At 34.5% G+C, this 22,326-nt stretch overlaps 1 protein-coding gene across 4 annotated transcripts in view; it reads right to left on the bottom strand.

Moving 5' to 3' along the window:
• Nucleotides 1–3,990: 3,990 nt before the first annotated feature.
• The window catches only part of IFT81 (intraflagellar transport 81), a 142,857-nt gene continuing 124,521 nt past the window's right edge, over nt 3,991–22,326 (bottom strand). For all 4 annotated transcript variants that reach the window (XM_082667841.1, XM_082667842.1, XM_082667843.1 and 1 more), the window contains 5 exons: nt 14,659–14,745; nt 13,592–13,663; nt 13,422–13,507; nt 9,681–9,726; nt 3,991–4,599 (listed from right to left, as the gene is read on the bottom strand). In XM_082667841.1, the coding sequence (XP_082523967.1) occupies nt 4,417–4,599; nt 9,681–9,726; nt 13,422–13,507; nt 13,592–13,663; nt 14,659–14,745 (474 nt within the window). In that variant the 3' untranslated portion in view covers nt 3,991–4,416. The remainder of the gene's footprint in view (nt 4,600–9,680; nt 9,727–13,421; nt 13,508–13,591; nt 13,664–14,658; nt 14,746–22,326) is intronic.

The following is a 22,326-nucleotide window of genomic DNA, read 5'->3' as shown; positions in this document are numbered from 1 at the left end:
AGTATCTCACAGGATTATTTTGAGATTTACATTGATTCATACACATAAAGCACTTAGGACAGTGTCCGGTACACACCAAGTGCTTAATAATGGGTTAGCTGCTAGCATGATCATCATCATGATTATGATTATTATGATTACAGAGCTTTAGATTACAGGGAATAAAATTTGTTCAATCTCGCTTTGCCTAACTGCTGTTGAAAAAAATTTCTCCTCCTCTGTAAGTCTGCTTCGCTTCTAGAACCAATAAACCAATCAGGCTGTGCTCTTTAACAATGGAACAGGCTCCCTCGTGAGGAGTGAGCTGCATTGCGGTTACTCTACCCAGGCTGGAAAGTGATTTGCTACAAGCATTAACGTCCTGATTTCTGCACTGTAGAGAGGCTGAAAGAGGTCCCTCAAAGGTCCCAATCTAATAAATGACTACATGACTCATTCTGAGGTTCCTTTCAAGCTCCAAAACTCTATGCCTATTTACCAGCTTCTCACATGCAGTGTTAAGCAGCAGACTTGCCAGGAACTTGCCATTAACACTCTGAACTGAGGTGGAAACAAATACTTTCACTGAAAAGCAGAAATCTTTAATTTCCTTCTGTGTTCTGAACAGTGAATTTTGTGTTCTGAAACCAAATTTGTTGACTCAAGTCTCTTAGCAATTCTAGAAAGGAAATTGTGAAATTATCGGTATTTGCTGAGAAAGTACTTACAGTTTGCCAAAAGAGGGAGCATGGGAGCAGAAAGCATGTTTGTCTAAGTCTTTAAAAAAATACTTGTTTGGATTCTGTGCTTTAGTTTTTGACTTCTTTTGCAAGGATGGGATGAGACTAAATGACAGTTACAGACAATATTCTCTTTTTAAGATTGTCTTCAGACAGAAGGGTCAAAGACTGATACACATAACTTTAAACGATCCCTCTCCATCCTCCCCAGACAAAAGTCACCTCGTGCCTGGCTGCCACACATCAAAGAGCTCTAATTAAACTGCTCTCATTAAAAGGAAACGGAGGAGGAGCTCAGGCTAGCAGCTTCTCCTGAGTAGGGAAACAATTACATATTTAATAAAAGTACAACTTTATTTCTCTCCTGGCTGCCATGGATTGTTTAAAAAAGAAGGATTCATTGTATATATAAGCTAGATCTCACCTTTACCACAACAATGGAGAAGTTATTGATATAACCAAGTTTAAGGAAAGTTAATCATCAGGGTGGTGCTAACTTACTCACTCCCTAGGGCTAAACACTCCTTCTTGCCAAGTAAGAGGAATGATATAAGCGCCTAGAACCCTTTGTAGAAACAAGTCTTTGATTCACACTTATTATTAGTCACTAATGTTGGGTGAATGCCTGTGTGAGACAAGGAGGTTTCTATAAGACTAAGACACACATCTCCATGAGAAGTCATTTTTCAATACAAATTTGATTTTTGCCTTTGTAAAGGCAGCTTTAGCAAGTTACCCATTTGTGCATATTTTCAAAATCAATTCAGAAGAATGCTGCAAATTTATATATTTTTAGTTTGAGCAACAGATTCAGTCTCTTCCTTTACTCAAATTACCAAAAAGTTCTTTGTATTACGTTAGCCTAAAAACTTAAGAAACACACTTGGAAAATTCACAGAGCTTAAAATTTTCCCCCCGAATTATATATGTTATATAAACTAATTATTTGATAGTTTAATGAAATGGCTTCTTTTATTACTGCTGTCTGCTGCATTAAAGCAAAATGATAGAAAATATTAATCTAAAGAAGAAAGTTAAATGTTCTACAATTTCCTGAGATCTGGTTTAATTTCCATATGCCTTCGAACAATGTTCTAAGACAATTCTGCTACACCTTCTGGACCGGGAAAATACATGATCTTGGATTCAGTTATTAATAGATTTATAACAGAAAAGACATTATCCTATTATAAGATTCTTCTTAAAGGACAACCTTTAAAGTTGGATTATTTCCTTAACTAATACAGGAAGCAAGATAAGCACTGGCCTTTTGAAATTTACAGTTTAAATAGTCAGTCCCATGCAACAGCTGGCAATACTGGGTCCTAGGAGGAGAAGATCTGTGAACGCAGAAGCAGATTTCACAGGCTACATTTTTTTCCTTTATTTGGGCCATCATGTGGAAGCTGGATTATTTTCCAAAACGATTAAGTACTCTCATCAATTAGCCAGCTAGAGTATCAATCCTGAAGGAAAAATGTAATAAATTCTTCTTCTGTAAGTGCCAGCTGTCAAAAACTGTCAGAGTTAGTCAAAGCTTTTTAATGTTCCAATCAAATCGTAAAATGAGTGGAAAGTCACTGTATAAAACCCATTAAGCTGTGTTACTAAATGTCCAATGTTACATAAAAACTATAAATAACTTTGTACTTTTAGGGCTTTTTTTTTTTTCAATTTGCTTTTCTTAAAATAATAATGATGTTCGGTTTCAGTTAATAAAGTAATTTTGGAGCTGCCTTAGAGTTTAATCCACATACTCTTTCTGTGTGGAATAAAGAAAGCAAGCAATAATCAAATCAGAATTGTAAGCATTCCTTGGAGTATCTGTCGCTAACAATTTTAAAAATTAAGAGAAGAGCATCAAAGACAGTGAAGGCTGAAAAAACTAATCATTAGACTTAATAATCTTACAAATTGACATAACTTTGGGGAATAAAATGCTGTTTCTGGGAAGCGCATCTAGTCTTTTTCAAATATTTGCAAAGGAATTCATACTCTGGTTAAAGGAATATCACTTACTACTGGCTTAAAAATAACAAGGCAGTAGCCAACACTGAACAAATACATTTACCTCAGTGTTCAAAAACTGATTATTGAGTTAATAAGGGTTTGCTTCCACACAGTGAACATAGCCTTTCCTCTTTTAGTACATGGTTGATCTAATAGTTGATCTACGGGCACAAATGAGAATGCTGGTAACGGATATTTGATCAAATAAGTAGCTAAAGTAAGCTGAGGACCAGATTCAAACCATTTAATAACATTGAAATGCTTCTTTTTTTCTTAAGATATGTTAAAAGAACTTTGGGGCTTCCCTGGTGGCGCAGTGGTTGAGGGTCCGCCTGCTGATGTAGGGGACACGGGTTCGTGCCCCGGTCCAGGAAGATCCCACATGCCGCGGAGCGGCTGGGGCCGTGAGCCATGGCCGCTGAGCCTGTGCTTTCGGAGCCTGTGCTCCGCAACGGGAGAGGACACAACAGTGAGAGGCTCGTGTACCGCAAAAAAAAAAAAAAAAAAAAAAAGAACTTTGTTTCTATACTTTCCTGGTAAGTTCTTCCATACTCTGATGGATCCCATCTCTTCCAGTAATAGCTCCTAGAATTACGAATAATTTCCATGCTAATAAGATTCTCTGATTACCAAGAAAGACACTTTCTAACAAAAATCAAGAGTAGAACACATGTGGGAACAAATACACCCAAAGCCATTAATCCAGTTTGTATATTTTGCACAGGATAGAAACAACTTTCTTCATTAAAATGTTTTTGTTTTGTTTTCTCCAGGATAGCTAAAAAGAAAGAACCCAAGGTGGACATGCTAACAATTTGAAATTTGAGTTTTCAAATCTAAAAGAAATTTTGAAAAGTAAATTGAAACTGAAATGAAGTAAAGGGTGGCATATGAATTTAGTACATTTCTTTAAGGAAAAACCAAAGAAATCTTCAAATACCTTGTCCAGATGAAGCAGAGAACTTGAGGCACTTCGACAATTTCTTATATTTAAAATAATAGTCCCCCAAACCTAAATACTATATTAGACTTTTGGTGAAAATAAGTAATAATCCTTAAATTTAACACAGTGCTATAACATAAATACTTACTTAAAAAAGAATAAAAATTTACACTATATAAATTTTAAATAAATAGCCATGATATGTGCACCAAGTTTTATTTGTGTTTAAACGATACAAATAGAACAAATATGTTATTCAAAATAATAAATCTTCTTGAATTTTACATAAGAAAAAGAAACTGAAGTGAAACTGTAGGAATTGCTGAACTTCAGATAAATGTTTCTTCAAAACAAGAGATATTAATTCCTAAAAGATTCCTCTGAAGTTAAAAAAAGATTAAGAAAAACATTAAGCCACTGGGTTAGTATGTTTAAAAAAACCTACATGTTTCTTAATGGACATATGTTTACATTTACAGATAGTAAACTCAGTCTCCTGTCTCATAAAACACAGAAGACATCACTATGTCTAAACTAAGCAAAAAAATAAAGGACTCTTTTCCATATTAAAAAACTTTTAAAACCTAAATCTACCTTAACATTATTTTCCAAGAAAACTTAATAGGGAATGGCTAATCTGAAAGCAAAATGTTGTACAAATCACTTTCAAGAAAGGGAATACACCATGGGATTATGCTTATAGCTAGCAGTATCAGCTAAAACCCCAAACAATGACACATGAACTCAGAGTATCAGCCGGTCCTCTCCTCCCTCCTGAATTACCTGACCAATGGAAGTTTGGCTTTGTTGTTTCAGAAAGCACTGTTTCTTACATTCCATCAATTGTTCAAAATCACGCCACATTTTCACTTGTTTCATATTGGGACCATGACTTTCTCGTACAGCTTTTTGTTTTTCCCGGAGTTTCTATTGTTAAAAAAAAAATCAAGAATAATTAAATCTCATATACGGATTTACTTCTATTGTTCTAATCAGAAGAATATGGTATGCTTTGTACATCTGATGAATAATAGCTAAGCCAGGTTCTCCTATGATAGATGAAAACGAAGATGATAAAAGTTAACTAAATTTATGATAGATCTAGGACAACCTGAATTTAAAAAGAACAGAAAAATGTAAAAGAAAGGAAGGGGGGGAAAAAATAAAGGGAATCTGGAAAGTGGAGCAGTAACATGGTATATAAAAATATGCAGATTTTGGAAGTCAGAAGACTTGAGTTACAACTCTGGCTCTGTCACTAGCTGTAGGGAAGACAATTTCTCTGGACTGTAGTTTTCTCAATTGTTAATTAAGGCTAATAATAGGGGTAATTATAAAAGTATCTGCTTTATAAGATTATTTTTTCCACATGACAATAGATATGGAAAAAATTATAAACTACCATGTGTTATACATGTTATTATTATTAAATACTGTATTCTTTCCTGAATCAGTATGCTCTAAGGGTATGCTCTATACCCAAATAAATCAAATTGTATGTAAATATTCCTCAGGGAGAAGGTCTAGTGATATTCTAAAAAGGCCCAAATCCTTATCAGAATTGTTTTTGTTACTACTAGCCTATATAGTTCCACCTGCCAAAATTGTTCTACTTACTGACTCTAAAATTATAAATAGGAATAAGAACATTTTTCAATACATTGCAAAACTATACTTTGGTTCTGTATTATGGCAAATTGAGGAGAGTGACAAAGAAAGGGAGGCACAAAGTCAGAGACAATGAGAGGAAAGAAAAGAAGGAAGGAAAGAAGCGAAAAACAGAGATGATAGTACACACATAAGGAAACAGTGTGACAGAAATACATACACTGACACAGTGTGAGAAATCACCAAGAAGGGCAGAAAAACAAGCAAAGACACAGAAACAGATTACACAGGAACATCTCCATCTTTTCCTCTTTTAGTATACACGGTTGATTTAACAGGTGACCTAAGCACATAAGTGAAAAGGCTGGTCATTGGTACTTGCCCAAATAAGAGGCTAAACTAAACTGAGGCCAGGTTCAAAACGCTTACTAAAGACTGCCCTCTCCATCTATGGTTAATGAAAAGCAAAGTTAACAGCAAATAGCAACAGGAAACAAAACAGAATTAAGAAAATATAATTTAAACATAACCAGCAATGTTTTGACACAATGCCTGGCATGCAAATACATCTATTTAAGTCTATGTTACAAATAAAGTATCTTACAACAAATATTTTTATCCTCATAAACTAAAACAAAAGTAGTAAGTCAGATCAAGAGTACTGAGCATGATTTTAAGATTAAGGTACTACTTAACTGTAACTTTTCTTATATTATTGGAATAATTTCCTTGTCAAAATCCTAACAACCTATAAAAAGTTATTTAAAGAACCAAAGACAGGAGGTGGGGACTGTCTGTATCAGAAATATTATATTACTGTCACTTATTACAGATTTATTTTGTGGATAGTTGCAATGTACAAAAAATACTTGTCACAGATTTCATTGTTCTTAAAAGGAAGAGGTGGTACAGGAGGAGGAAAGTTACAACTTTCAGTACAATATTCCATCTTGGTAAGGCAAATTCTAGTATATGATAGTGTGAATTGTAGCACTATAGCTTGGTCTAATTTCAGAAACTCAGTTGGCATGAGGAGGTCTGTGGATGTCCAGTCTTTGCTGGTTTGGAAGGCATATGCTATTGTCAGTTTCAAAGCCTAGGTATGTTCTGTGTTTGCCTTGAAAATTTAGATCCACTCTAGGAGTGAGAGGATCAAGAAGCTTTGTTTCTTAAATGATACAGCCTGACAATCGGGGCATGAACTAATCAGTGGCTCATTTTGCTGGAACATGCTTGACGTCAGACTGCTGCTACTGCTTTCCCCCCAAATCCTGCAGTAAAACACTACACTGGAAGGGGAAAGAATAATCTTTAATCATATTTAGCAATTAAGTTTGGGTCTTTGAAAGGATTCAAAGTTTGACAAATATTTCTCTACACATAGCATCCATCCAGATACTTTTCAAAACAAATGAAATAGAGGAATATTTTCATATAAAAAATTATATTATTTATGAAATACCTGGATGAAAGTCAATTATTGACAATCATACTAAATCCTAAAGCCCCCAAAATCTCTAGTTAAAATACTGTACAAATGAATGTACAACTTGATTCAAACACATAAGTTCAAATATGAAAATTATTTTTTCCTTTTGAGTATGGCATGTCATTTCATAAATGGAATAAGGCGTACAGAACTCAATTTCTCTGATGAAATGGAAGAATCAGCTTTAATGTTTCTTTTTACTTAGATTAATATGATGGACATCTATTCACAGTTCATACAAAAAGAACAGATGAACACTTTTTATAGATATGGCTGATTCCAGATTGGGGACAGGAAATGTACAGAATGAGCCTTTTGTCTGGAACATTTTGTCATTCCAGAAAATAAAAAATCCATCAAAACCTAGTAGGATTGTTTCAAAAGGATTCAGGAGCTGACTTCAAGAGGCTTCCACCGGCCAAACATGGGGCAATTTGGATAGGAATAATAATAAATATTAAATAAATAAAAATAAATAAAAATAAATATAATAATAATAATTGCAATGGATTGAAACATATAAAACATGTTAAATCTGGGAGTTATAAACATACTTTTAAAGAATGATAAAAAATGAACTCATCATTTTGAAAACCAGTAATAAACAAATCAAGCAGTTATTCTGCCTTTCCTATATGACCTGTACTTTAGAGTAACCAGAGTTGGTAAGATGCTCTTAACAGAATTATTCCAGCCAATAAATGAAGAAGGAACAACATAATTAGAATATGACTGTTCTGCAACCTCTAATGAATTAATGGACTGAGGAAGTGATTTTCATTGGCTGCCTACATTACAAAAAGAGAGCTTCCCAAATATTGAATCGTATTTAATCAAGTCTCTAAACCCAACTGCCAATTCACAGGACATACTGGGGACAGAAGAACAGGCTAACTGACACTACAGGGAGGCCATCAACAAAGCTCAGAATGCTGGAAAATGACAAATGATCAGGTTTTTTTTCTTCCAACAAATAAATTGTAAAGAAAAAAGATGGACTAGTAACCTAGAGAAAAAGGGACTTAAGAAATATATCAAATAATAGCAATGTATGAACTCTTATTAGGATCCTGATCTGAACAAATAAACCATTAAGAAATTATGAGACAATTGGTGAAGTTTGAACACTGACTGGGTATTGGGTATTATGCAATTATTGTTAAATTATTTTTGGCATGATAATAGTATTGCAGTTATGTTAAAAAAAAGAGTCTTTATGATACATACTGAAATATGACCAGATAAAACAATTAAATCTCTGAGATTTGCCTAAAAATGGGCAAATCTGGGAGTGGGACTATAGATAAAACAAGACTGGTCACAAATTTAATTACTGAAGTTGAGTGATGGTTACATGTGAGTTCTTTACACTATTTCCTCAATTTTTTGTTTAGGCTTGAAATTTTCCATAATAAAAACTTTTATTTTTTTAGTTCTTTTTAAAGTTTTTCTCAAAAAGACTTTTAAAAAGTCTACTTAGCAATTACTTCATTGCTTTCTACACTATTTGTTTTTCTGAAGTTCATCGTTAGAATATTACTTACAGGTTTATGGGAGCTAATTCAGCTTTTATGTAAAAGCAGATATATGTAAATATGTTTTTAATAATGACTCAAATGAAAGTAAGAATGAATAATTTTACTATCACCAATTTATTGAGTCAGACCAATAGCTAAACTGTACAATGCATTAAGACTGAAACAAAGCCATATTTTTCATTTGTACTATTAGGATGGACAAGCCTATATATGTATATAAAATCATTTCCAGGCTGCAGCCTCAAGAATATTTGAACGTTGAAATTAGACACCCATATATAATCAGTATTTTAAATGAAAAACTGCAGCCAACAATTTCTAACTCTGATGCTACAAACTTGACACTCCTATTAGAAAAACTAATAAGGAACTTCAATTTTCAATAGTGAAACTAAGTAAAGAACAGATAAAATGGCGTATAGTGAAGCATGGTTAGCATTCACTATGCAACATGGATTTAAAATCATTGAAGATTAGAATCAATTAGAAAAATCAATTAGTCATTTAAGTCCTGATGTTCAAGGCCCCACCACCTCTTCTACTAGGAGTGGCTCAGAGAACTGAGAAAACAAGACTCAATCACATGCTCCTATTTTTAGTAGCCCTCATATAAGACTGGCAGGTAGGGAGTGAGTATCTTAAGTAAAGTTTTTCGATTATTTGTATTAATTGAATCAATGTTTGTAAAGGACTTAAACTAGCCCCTGGCTCATTTGCGTTTATTAAATAAAATAAATGAATAAGTTTACACTTATAAGTATAATCCCAGTATTCCCAGATACCTGGGAATAAACTGAAACTTGTAGTTCATTAAACGTGGCATTTTGTTTGTTACGCATGAACTCTTTGTTATTTAAAACTGGATTTCCCCCCTCCTCCCAAATTCATGTGCCTTCACTTTTATAAAACTAAATTCCTAAAGAAGAGTCTTCATCTTTGAAAGGGAGTAAGAAAGTTCCAATATCCTCTATAACCTTAAAAAAAATGACAATGGCATAAACATGTACTGAAAGCCTGAATAGACACATTAAAAAAAACAACATTCTTGGGACTTCCCTGGTGGTGCAGTGGTTAAGAACCCCCCCTGCCAATGCAGGGGACACAAGTTTGATCCCTGGTCCAGGGAGATCCCACATGCCACGGAGCAACTAAGCCCGTGCACCACAACTACTGAGCCTGTGCTCTAGAGCCCACATACCACAACTACTGAGCCCATGTGCTGCAACTACTGAAGCCTGTGTGCCTACAGCCCGTGCTCCGCAACAAGAGAAGCCATAGCAATGAGAAGCCCGTGTCCCTGCTCGCTGCAACTAGAGAAAGACTGCGTGCAGCAACGAAGACCCAACGCAGCCAAAAAAAAAATGCATTCTTACCTTTCCAAGATTTTCCTGTTCAGCAATATTTTTGGTATACTGTTCCCTGGGGAGTAAACATAATGATTTAGTTTATATTTACTTCAATCGATTTGATCATACAACTAAATTATAAATTAACATATCTATCTAAATATATTAGACAATACAGTTTATAGAGTACTAGAGTCAGAATGAAACCCATTATCAAACACTCCCTTTTCCAATCTTTAGTCAGTTCATCTAATAAACAGTAATATAAGGAAAAAACCAAGGCAAAATATCATGTAAGAAGTTAAGTACCATTTCCAGTTAATCTACACTTAAATCAATGGTAATCCATTTGCTTAAATTACACTTTTTTTTTAAAGAGGTTTGCAGAAGAGAGAAAGGATACACATTTTAAAAAAACATTAAATAGCATCTAACCCAGCAATCCAACTTCTAGGAAGTCATCCTACAGAAAAACTCTCATAAGTTAATAAAGATGAAAGCAAAGACTATTACTTCACCATTGCTTATAGTAGTGAAAATCTGCAACCAACTACATGTTGATAGACGGGGAAATGTTTAAATAAATTATGGTACATCCATTCAAAGGAATAATACAGAGTTGTAAAAAAAGAATGAGGTAGATCTATAAATACTAAAGTGGAAAAAATTCTAGATAAATTATTAAGAAAAAAACTGTATATGTAGCTTAATTTTATTTATGTATACACACATATACAGACATATTAGCAAAAGCATGGGAAAAGAATATGGGATAATATACAACAAAATATTAACAGTAGACATTTATGAGGTATGGCAGTGTGGACAACATTCAATTTTTGTGTGCTATACTTGATAATGGTTACTTTTTGTTTTTATAAGTATTTCTTTTGTAAGCTAAAAAAGTTACAAATTTTTAATGTAAAAATAGAAATACAAATAACGTATTGTATTTTTAAACAAAGGTATAATTATATTTTAATATTATATAAGACAAAAAATGAGATTTGAAGTGTTAAGGACAAAGATTGAAGGATGAGGACACAGGAACCAAGGACAAAGGAACCAGTGACAAGAAGATAAGAGACTTTAGACCTCAAATTTGTATGGAAAAAGACTATATTTCTGTGTAAAGCTACACAGTAGTACTTAAGAAGAAATTAAACAACACAAAATTGGGAATCTAAGAAATCATAAACCACAAACTCTAGCAGCTTAAGTGAAGAAAGATTTGCATTTATGTCAAAAGGGAGGTAAACATGATTAGAACAGAGAGAATGGCAATCAAAAGTACCTGAAGCCCTTACAGAGCTGAAGTGAAGGTAGAATTTGTGCACAGGAATAAGAATGGAAGGGGATAGACACAATCTTGATGAACCTTCATTTTGCCCTTAAAATTTATGAGACACTAAGTCAAAATTGTTTACCTTTCTAGCTCTTCAATGAAAAAAAGTTGGGAGGAACTAAATGACATATCCCTCAAGAAGAATGTATGGTTATTATTAAGAGAGCTTTAAATAATTCATTTATTACCCTAGGCCCGAGGAATGTCCAAACTGTTTTAGAATTTCCATTTATATTTTATCAAGAAATCGACAGGCACATGCTCTTTCCCCATAACAGTAATATGTAATTTTAATTTATTCAATGAATTTATTCAAGAAATAATTACAGAGCACCTGTTATGTACCAAGCATGCCCTGGGATTTCAAAAAGAAAACAGGACAGACAGGGTCCTTGCCCTCTAGGAATTCATACTATATCATTTCTAAAATACTGCTGCATACATTATATTTAACTTGAACCTCTGTGGTATACATTATTCTCCTTATTTTATAGATGAGGAATGATTTGTCCAAGGTCACAAAACTAGGAACTGGAAAAATCAGGTTAGAAACAATTTTATGGTCTCTCTCTAGTACTTTGATATATAATATGCTGCCTCTTTAAGTAAAATTAAAATTTGCAGATGATCTTTCAAAACCAAGCTAATTTCTTACACCTTTGGCCTTACCAGGAAGTACCATAAAAGTAGAAAATGAAATAACATTAAAAATATTGTGTCTACCATAGTTATAATATTTTAAACATGTATCAGTGAGTTTAGAGTATAATTAACTCCATTTTATTCTTAACATTCTTATCATGTACTACTCTAGTCAGGGCACAGTATTTTTCTATTGGAAAACTGAGGAATGGTAAAGGTTTACAATGATTTTTAAAATGATGAAGAGGAATATCTAGCTAGAAAACTGATAAGAAAACCAATAGTTCAGGAGCTATATTTCCTTTTTTACTATTTATATTGATCACTTTGGAAGAAAAGAAACAATTTCTAAAACTTATTTTTCAAGAACAAAATTAACTTCTCACATTTGTGAAATATTAGCATTGACTATACAGATTTAATGAGCAAAGTTTACATTCAATGAAAGAATTTGTATAAGTACATTCAGTATGTTTTTTTAATGTAGACTTATTATTTTTAAAAAATATTTATTTATTTATTTGGCTGTGTCGGGTCTTAGTTGCGGCATTTGGGATCTTTTGTTGCAGTGCGCGGACTCTCTAGTTGTGGCGCGCAGGCTCCAGAGCGTGCGGGCTTCAGTACATGCAGCACACGGGCTCTCTAGTTGTGGCACGTGGGCTCTGGAGTACGCAGGCTCAGTCGCTGCAGCATGTGGGCTTAGTTGCTCTGCGGCATGTGGAATCTTAGTTCCCTGACTAGGGATCGAACCTGTGTCCCCCTGCATTGCAGGGGGATTCTTAACCACTGGACCACCAGGGAAGTGCCTGTATGTTTAATATGTTAGACTATTAAAAAATAATATCCTATTTATAGGATATTTTTGGTCTGGCCTGCATTATATAAAAAAAATTTAGACTTTGCAAAACATTCTATTTCTTAAATTCCTTTTTGTAATATTAATGTATATGCCACTAGAAATCTCAACTGCAGTCTAGAATAAGTGTGAATCCTACACTTCATTTGAGTTCTTACCGAATGGTAAAAGCAAAATATTTGAATTACGATTAGGGGCAAAGAAAGCTTATCTTGTTCATTACTGCATTTTATCAAAGCTAGCAATTCAACTATAAACGTATTTTTTAAGACAGCATTTGATTTATTACAATATGCTGCAAGCTAGGATTACAAAAAGAAAAAATCACCATATAAGGACTAGTAGTATTTATACACCCTTCTTTGCTTTAAAGGCTGACACACCGCAGTCACACAGTTTCTAGCTGAAATGCAGTCACTCACACTGCACAATGAGCAGGCCAACAACCAGAGTCCAGGCCATGTAGGACTTGAAAAATAGACCAACCTTAGTGCTTTTAAAAAAGCAATTATGAAATTATACGTATTCCTGAGGAGGGGGTAATGGGGATTAACTGCTTAATGGTTGTAAGAGTTTCTGTTTCGGGTGATGAAAAAGTTTTGGTAATATATAGTGGTTATGGTTGCATAATATTTTTAATGTAATCAATGCAACACTTTTAATTATACACTTAAAAATGGCAAATTTTATGTTATTTACCTTTTGCCACAATAAAAAAGTAAGCAAGCAAGCAAGAAAAATTATATGTATTCTTACTTAGCAGGGCTGGACTATCCAGAAGATGTTTAACAAGATTCAATCCTAAATAATATCTTACTATATGCTTATTTAAGTACTCTGACTTTGTATAATTCCATCTTATTTATAAAACTTCTATAGATTAAAACATTAAGTAACTCAATATAAAAACAACAAAATTACTTGCCTAATTGCCTTTCTTTTTTCTTGTTGATCAGAAGAGACATATGCCTTCATTTCATCAGTAGCACGACAAAGTTGTACTTCTAGGTTCTAAGTGGAAAGACTAAGCTTTAGGTTAAGTCCTTGATACAGAAAAATCTCAGAAAAGTTTTTGATCCACTTTCTTTGTCTTACCTTAATCATACAATTTGTATAATGGTATCTACTTTCATCTTGAAGACATTCTTCACGGAGTCCTCTGACTTCCTAATGTATATAATTTTAAATGGGCAACATTATCGAAAGAATAATCAGATACAGAAAGGATGACTATATTTACAACAAAAGAAATACCATCAGAGTATTTCCTCTTCTGCAACCGAAACTTTATTATAATAGACTAGGTTGCAATCTTTTCTAGAGACCACTCATATCGCTCTACAACCTATAAGTTTAGTTATTTATTAAGTACCTACTGTGTGCCCAGCTCTGTGCTAGGTGCTGGGGACAGAGGAGTGAACAAGACAGGTCCCTGCTCTCATTCAAGTAGAGGAAACAGACATAAACAAGGAAACATGTAATGAAGGTAGTTTCAGATGGGAAAAAGTGCCATGAAGAAAATTCTGCAGTGGAATGTGATAGGGTGACTGAGTGGGCAATATTAGGTGATCAGAGAAGACCTCTAGGAGGATGTGACATTTAGGGTGAGACCTAAAAGGTGAAAAGGAGAGATCAAGGCAAATAGTTGGTGGTAGAGTATCCCAGAGAGAGAAGAATACATGCAAAACCCCCAAGGTGAAAACAAGCTTGGCCTGTTTGAAGTACAAGAAGGCGGCCAGTGTGGCTGGGGCCCTGTGGGTGAGGAGTAGAGCACGTGGATATGAAGTTCATGGAAGCAGGTAGGGCCTTATAGACCACAGTTCTGAAGTTAGATTTTAAGTGCAACAGGAAGCCAGTGGAGGGTAGCCTAACTGCTGTATAGGTTTCTTTGGCTGCTCTATGGAGAATAAACCTTAGGAAGGCAAGCGTGGAAGGGGAGAGTAGGTGGGAGGTTACAGTGCGAGTCTAGGGGGCCTGGACTCTGGCAGTAGGGGTGTAGATGGAGAATTTAGTATGTACACATCAAGTTTGAAGAAATAAAAATCTCTGCAGCTTAGGAGACAGACTCAGTAAAGATTTGGGAATCTTTTGACATTGGTAGTGAAAATACGCATATACAGGCAGTTTCTGCTAAGTTGTTAAAATAAAAACTGTCTTCTTACCTGTTCTAATTTGGACCGATTACTTTCAAGGCCTGCTGCACAGCTATCATACTGGGATTTCTTTTCATCACACTCCTGGGTTAATTCCTAGTATGAAAAGGGTAATTAATTGAATAAGTAAAAAACAAAGGCCTAAAATGTGGCTCTGAAACAATACATGCCCTTGTCAGTCTTGTAACTTAACTCTAAGCTTCTTGGCATACTTACGAGTTATTTATACAACAATCAGACATTTGAGAATTATGACAGATGAAGGTGCTGATAAAAACAATAGCTGCCATGTATTAAGCTGTGTGCCAGGCTCTCTGTTAGAAGCTGGGAATAAAACAGTGAGCAAAACAGCCAAAAATCCTTCCCCTCAAGTAATGCTCAGACAAGTAAACAGGCTGAGTGCTATGATGGATGAATGCAAGGTGTTATAGGAGCACATGGGACGCTCACTGGACCTAACCCAGGCTTGGGGATCAGTGCGGACAACCTGCTGGAGAAATTGATATCTAAGCTGAGGTACGAAGGATTAGTAAGCATAGTTAGAAGGGACAAGAGGAGGAGAATGTTCATAAAAAAAGGAACACTATGTATGAAGTCTTGGACTTGGAACTAGAGAGAAGAAGGACAATTTAGGACATATAAGTAGTTTATTATACTGGAGCATGTCTGGGAAATGTGAGAAGAGGCTGAAGACTTTGGCAGAGGCCTGATCAGAACTTTGTAAACCATGTTAAGGGTGTTTGAGCTTTACCTTTAACAATAACTAAGTCTCAAAACAACCTCTTGAGGTAGGTATTAATATCCCCACATCGTGCAAGGACAAGTATCTTGTAAAAGATTGTACTGCTGGAAAGACGTGTTAGAATTTGAATTCAGGCTATTTGAATAGTTTCACACTTTCTTCTAACATAATATTTTGAAACTGATAATTTGAAAATCTTCTTCTACCGACACCTGGAAATGCTAAAAGTATCAACAAATGCTTGATAAGGCAGGGCAAACATCCTTTCAGATCCAGAGCTAACTGAACTCTCAAGGAAGTAAAAGGAATTACCAGGACTAGAAACAAAGGATGACAGCCTATGGCTACACTTGGTGAAGGAGTTGGGAGCCAATCTTGATAACAGAATGATTATTATCTCCAGGCAGGGCAAAAGACCTAGAAACCTGTGAATAAAGGGTTAACACCAGGCCTGGATTGATTCAGGCCAGACTGGGAATGGTTTCACACAGCACAGTTTCCTTGGGAACTGGAGAGTTAACATAAATGGGTAATATTGTGTGGTGCTTCTGCTGTGTGGGACTGCATCTGGTTTGGGGTGACTAGCACAGTATAAAAGACTGGTGGGAAAAAGGAGCCATGGCTTTTGTGAATCAAAGTGACCTACAGACATCTAAGGCTCTCATGGTTGACATGAGAAGGGGCAACAGAGGCTGTGTACTTGGGTAGCTGCTGGGCCTGTCAGTGAGATGAAGATACTATAGTATATGAAAGCCTTTTTTTGTTTGTGAGTTTTATGGCCAAACTGATCAGTAAATGCAGTTATGCTACTTCAGAGGAGGATGGAAAAAAGGAGTCTGTCCTCAGGCAGGTTTGGGATTTGGATTTACCCTACCTACGTGGTCTAAGAACTCCCAAGCTGAGACATTAACTCAAATTAGCTCCAAGCTTGTGATAGTCCTAAAACACCTGGCAGAACAACAGCAAAACCACTCTGGAGGGACACACCCTCCATCTTAGCTGCCAGGACTCAAGAGACAAAACCCTACTAAAGATAAACTCACAATCCAAAAGTATAAATATATAAGGAACAATCAATCCATTATGAGTGAGAATCAGAAGATATAAAACACACAGCAGGACTATACCTCCAGGAACTTCGAATACTAGAAGAAAGTCTATTAAATAAGTATGCTTAAAATAATTAAAGTTATAAAGGAGGAACTGAAAATAAAAGACTAAAAAAAGGCACAGTGAGTAAAAATAGACAAAAACGAAAAAAAAAGTCACTGAAATTAAAAACTAAGTAGGTGACATAAACATAAGATTGGCTCAGGAGATGAAAGAATGAACTAAAAAACAGAGCTGAAGAAATTATCCAAAATTCATCACAGAGAGAGACAAAGAGATGAAAATATGAAAATGAGGTTAAACAACAGGGAACAGAATAAATACGTCTAACATATATCTAACAGGAGTTGCTGAAGAACAGACTAGAAAGACCAGGGGAGAGAATATTTGAAGATATCATGTAGAATTTTTCCAGAATTAATGGGAGACAAAAAAGCACATATTCCAGCAGAGCAGATAAAACTAAATCTATACTTAGATCATGGCAGTGAAACTGGACAACACCAAAGACAAAAATATTAAAACCGTCTACAGATTTAAGGCAATCCCTATCAAAATACCAATGTTACTTTTCACACAACTAGAACAAATAATTTAAAAACTTGTATGGAAACACAAAAGACCCTGAATAGCCAAAACAATCTTCAGAAAGTAGAATAGAGCTGGAGGTATCATACTCCCTGACTTCAGACTATACTACAAAACTATGGTAATCAAAATAGTATGGTACTGGCAACAAAAACAGACACATAGATCAATGGAACAGAATAGAGAGCCCAGAAATAAACCCACACACTTATGACCAACTAATCTATGACAAAGGAGACAAGAATATACAATTGAGAAAAGACAGTCTCAATAAGTGGTGATGGGAAAACTGGACAGCTAAGTGTAAAGGAATGAAATTGGAACATTTCCTCACACCATGTACAAAAATAAACTCAAAATGGAAAAGGGAACCCTCTTGCACTGTTGGCGGGAATGTAAATTGATACAGCCACTATGGAGAACAGTATGGAGGTTCCTTAAAAAACTAAAAATAGAACTACCATATGACCCAGCAATCCCACTACTGGGCATATACCCTGAGAAAACCATAATTCAAAAGCAGTCATGTACCACAATGTTCATTGCAGCACTATTTACAATAGCCAGGACATGGAAGCAACTTAAGTGTCCATCAACAGATGAATGGATAAAGAAGATGTGGCACATATATATAATGGAATACTACTCAGTCATAAAAGAAATGAAATTTAGTTATTTGTAATGAGGTGGATGGACCTAGAGTCTGTCATACAGAGTGAAGTAAGTCAGAAAGAGAAAAACAAATACCATATGCTAACACATATATATAGAATCTGAAAAAAAAAAACAAAAACGTTGTGAAGAACCTAGGGGCAGGACAGGAATAAAGATGCAGATGTAGGGAATGGACTTGAGGACATGGGGAGGGGGAAGGGTAAGCTGGGACGAAGTGAGAGAGTGGCATGGACATATATACACTACCAAATGTAAAATAGATAGCTAGTGGGAAGCAGCCACATAGCACAGGGAGATCAGCTCGGTGCTTTGTGACCACCTAGAGGGGTGGGATAGGGAGGGTGGGAGGGAGGAGAAATGGGGATATACATATATGTATAGCTGATTTACTTTGTTACACAGCAGAAATTAACACACCGTTGTAAAGTAATTTTACTCCAATAAAGATGTTAAAACAAAAAAAAACTAATAAGAAAAATAAACTCAAAATGGATTAAAAACCTAAATGTAAAAAACCATAAAACTCCCAGAAGAAAACATAGGCAGAACACTCTTTGACCTAAATCACAGCCATATTTTTTGGGTCTGTCTCCTAAAACAAAGGAAACAAAAGCAAAAATAAACCAATGGGACCTAATTAAACTTAAAAGCTTTTGCATAGCAGAGGAAACCATGGACAAAATGGAAGATAACCTACTGAATGGGAGAAAACATTTACAAATGATATCATTAATAAGAGGTTTAATATCCAAAATATATAAACAGCTCATATAACTCAAAAAAAAAAAAAACCAGTTAAAAAATGGGCAGAAGACCTGAAAAGACATTTTTCCAAAGAAAATATACAGATGGCTAACAGGAACATGAAAACATGCTCAATATCATTAATCATCAGCGAAATACAAATCAAACCCACAATGAGATATCACCTCACACCTGTCAGAATGGCTATTATCAAAAAAGACCACAAATAACAAATATTGGTAAGGATGTGGAGAAAAGGGAACCTTTGTACATTTTTGATGAGAATGTAAATTGGTGCAGCCACTGTGGAAAACAGTATGGAGGTTCCTCAAAAAACTAAAAATAGAACTACCACATGATCCAGCAATTCCACTCCTGAGTATATAACCAAGGAAAATGAAAACATTAATTTGAAAAGATATATGCATCCCAATGTTCATAGCAGCATTATTTACAATAGCCAAGACATGGAAGCAACCTAAGTGTCAATCAAGAGACGAATGGAAAAAGAAGACGTGGTATATATATATATATATATATATATATATATATATATATACACACACACACACACACACTAGAATACTACTCATCCATTAAAAAGAATGAAATTTTGCCATTTACAACAACGTGGATGAACTTGGAGGGTACTCTGCTTAGTGAAATAAGTCAGAAAGAGAAAGACAAATACTGTACAATATTACTTTTCTGTGGAATCTAAATAATAAAACAAACTAGTGACTATAACAAAAATTAAAACTATATATAGGGAAGACATTATCTAAAAAGAAATGAGAATTAAACCGATAGCAGATCCCTCAACACAACAAGAGAAAGCAGAAAGCAATGAAAATAATTTTTTTTTCTGACCAAGTCACTATTTAAGAAGAAAAACAAAGATGGTTTACTTTTGGCAATGATTCTTTACTAAGAGAACTACTAAAAGAAAAGAAAATAAAGCAAGGAAATTTCATTTTAGGAAGAAGGAAACTGAATCCAGAAGTAAGGAATAAAGTACATGAAGCAATGGTGAGAACTGCTAAATATGTGGGTAAATCTAAACAGGAAATGACTGTACGAAGTAGTAATTATAACAGTAATGACCACCATGACAACCGCTTTTAGAGATGAAGAAATAAAATGGAAATAAAATACCACAGGATAACAACACATGTGTAAGGCAGGAGAGGGTGTTAAATTATTCTGAGGTTCCTGTATTGTTCAGGAGATTAACAATTGTTCAGCTGATTAACTTTAGGCAGGAAAAATATGTTAAAAATTTAAGAGTAAACAATATCAGAATAGAAGAAGATAGAAAGGGAAATAAAGGGAAAAAAGAATATAAAGAAAACAGGATTGGTGCAACGGAGGGCAGAAAGAGGAAAAGAAACATAGAAAAGCACAGTACATAGGATGTACAAAATAGAAATAAATTCCAATGTATCAATAATAAGAGTAAATGGGACTAAACTCACCAATTAAAAGACAGATTCTCACACTGTAAAGCAACTATACTCCAATAAAAATTTTCTTAAAAAAAGATTCTCAAACTGGATGTAAGAAACTATATCCACACAAAATCCAACTATATGCTATTTATGAGACTTACATAGGACAAAAATAAGGATGTAGAAAGCTGAAAGTGAACAAATAAAAAGACATACCAAGCAACACTAATCCTAAGAAAGCTGCCACACTTACGTTAACAGCAGACAAAATAAGGCTCCTAGACAAAAAGCACTGCAAGGAATAAAGAGTCATAAAATAATGATAAAATGAATAATTTTAAGTGTTTTTTTTAAAAACCAGGAATCTTTAAATTGTGGTAAAATACACATAAAATTTACCATTTTAACCATTTTTAAGGCTACAGTTCAGCTGTATTAAAAACATTCACGTTATTGTGCAACCAATCTCCAGAACTCTTTTCACCTTGCAAAACTGAAACTCTATACTCATTACACCACAAGTCCCCATTCACCAGGAAGTTTTGAACAACACATTTAAGAAGCTTGATCTGACAAACACATGGAGAACCCAGCACTCAACAACTGGAAAATACATTCTTTTCCGGATAAGGTCACTAAAAAAATTATGTTGGCCTCAGCTCTCTCCATGGCCACACTTAACTCTCAAAGACTGTGGAGCTACACTTTAAAAATCCTCAAGGAAAGAAAGCATGATGTAAGGGCTTTTATGCTCAATCAAGCAGTTGTTGAAATATTTAAGGCAACAAATTCTAGATTTGCAAGAACTCATCAGGTAATATTGCTCTACTAAGCTTTGAGGACTCTACTAGAAAACAAATGAGAGACAATAAAAAGTAGGAAAATGGGCAGTGAGAGGATTGTTAATGAGCACTGAATCTGACAAGTACAGGTATAATACTAAAGACAAAAGTGGGAACTAGGGTAATAGAACAGAACATAAATGTTATATGCCCTGACAGTGTAGACACGATACCATAAAACCTGCAGGGAGGGGAAGGGGAAAAGAAGGTGGAAGGTAGAATGAATAAGCCAGCTTCCTCAATTTTTAATTGCTGGGGATGGATGGGGGAATGTCAAAAGATATAATTTAAACCTGATGAATCAAGTCATAGTATAAGCATATTACAAGTATAAAGGCAAACAGTAAGAAAGACAATACAAATGACCAAAATTAGGTGCTAAAGCAAAGGGAAGGAGAAGTTAGAGGAAAAATACCAATTTCATCCCTACTCATAGTGGGGATTAATACATACTATCAACAGAAATGGATGATTAATGGTGGCATTACAGATATAACCAGTAGAGCAAAACCAGAGCCAGAAAATATGAGAGACACAGACACAGAGAATGAACAGAGGAATTTATTTTTATAGGATTTAAAGTCAGAAGCAAAACATAAAATGCACAAAGACCAAATATGTCTACATATCAATAAATATGAATTGGCTAAACTTATTTATTAAAATAAACCTTTCAGATTATGTCACAACACAAAACACAGTTCAAGATCTATTCAGAGACACACCTAAAACAAGGTAAATTTTTAAAAGCTGAAAGCAAAAGATGGGCAAAAGTATAGCAGGCAAATGCAAACAAGAGGAAGCAAACATTAGTATCACTCAGAGTTGACTTCTGGCACCCCACCAAAAAAAAAGCTTTTGTTTTTTTTAGAGACTAAGAACAAAGGTGTGGAGATCAAACTTCAGGTAGCCAATAAATAATTATCCATTCATGAATTTTCAGAAAATTTCTGGAAAATATATAAGGAACTGTTATCAGTTATTATTTCTGGGGAGTATGCTAGGGGTGGAGTGTAGAGAGAGAAATAATTTCTATTCTTTCCCTTAACCAATTCCTTACAGTTTGAATTCTGGCCAAGAGCATGGTTTTACTTCTATAAGAAAAAGCAATCAACAAGAAATATTTCAGTGAAATCAATAATTACCACATTGTATATATACTCTAAAACAAGTATTTTAGCTTTTTCCCATATATTAGCAATTATATGTATTATGTCATTTAATTACATATAAATTTATAATTTATGGAACGGCATCTAAAAAAACAAACATGAAGATTTTCAAGATGCTATCTAACTCTAGATAATTATAAAAGATTTAGATAAATATAAGTTGTGATTTTCAAAGTCTTGAGATTTTCAAACAATTTTCAAACAGTTATGAATATTCAAATTTATAACACAATGCAAATAAAAAGAATATTTCCTAAATATTTGAGAGTTGTCCATGAAAGCAAGAAGTATAAAGTATTTTTAAGAACTCCTGCACTTTAACAATAGGATAATACATCTGTGTAGTTTTGAGTGTT

Source organism: Grampus griseus (assembly GCF_964374135.1).
Source record: "Grampus griseus genome assembly, chromosome: 12".
Classification (NCBI taxonomy): Eukaryota; Metazoa; Chordata; class Mammalia; order Artiodactyla; family Delphinidae; genus Grampus; species Grampus griseus.
Note: the sequence above shows the minus strand (reverse complement) of the source record. Positions and strands in the feature narration are given on the sequence as shown.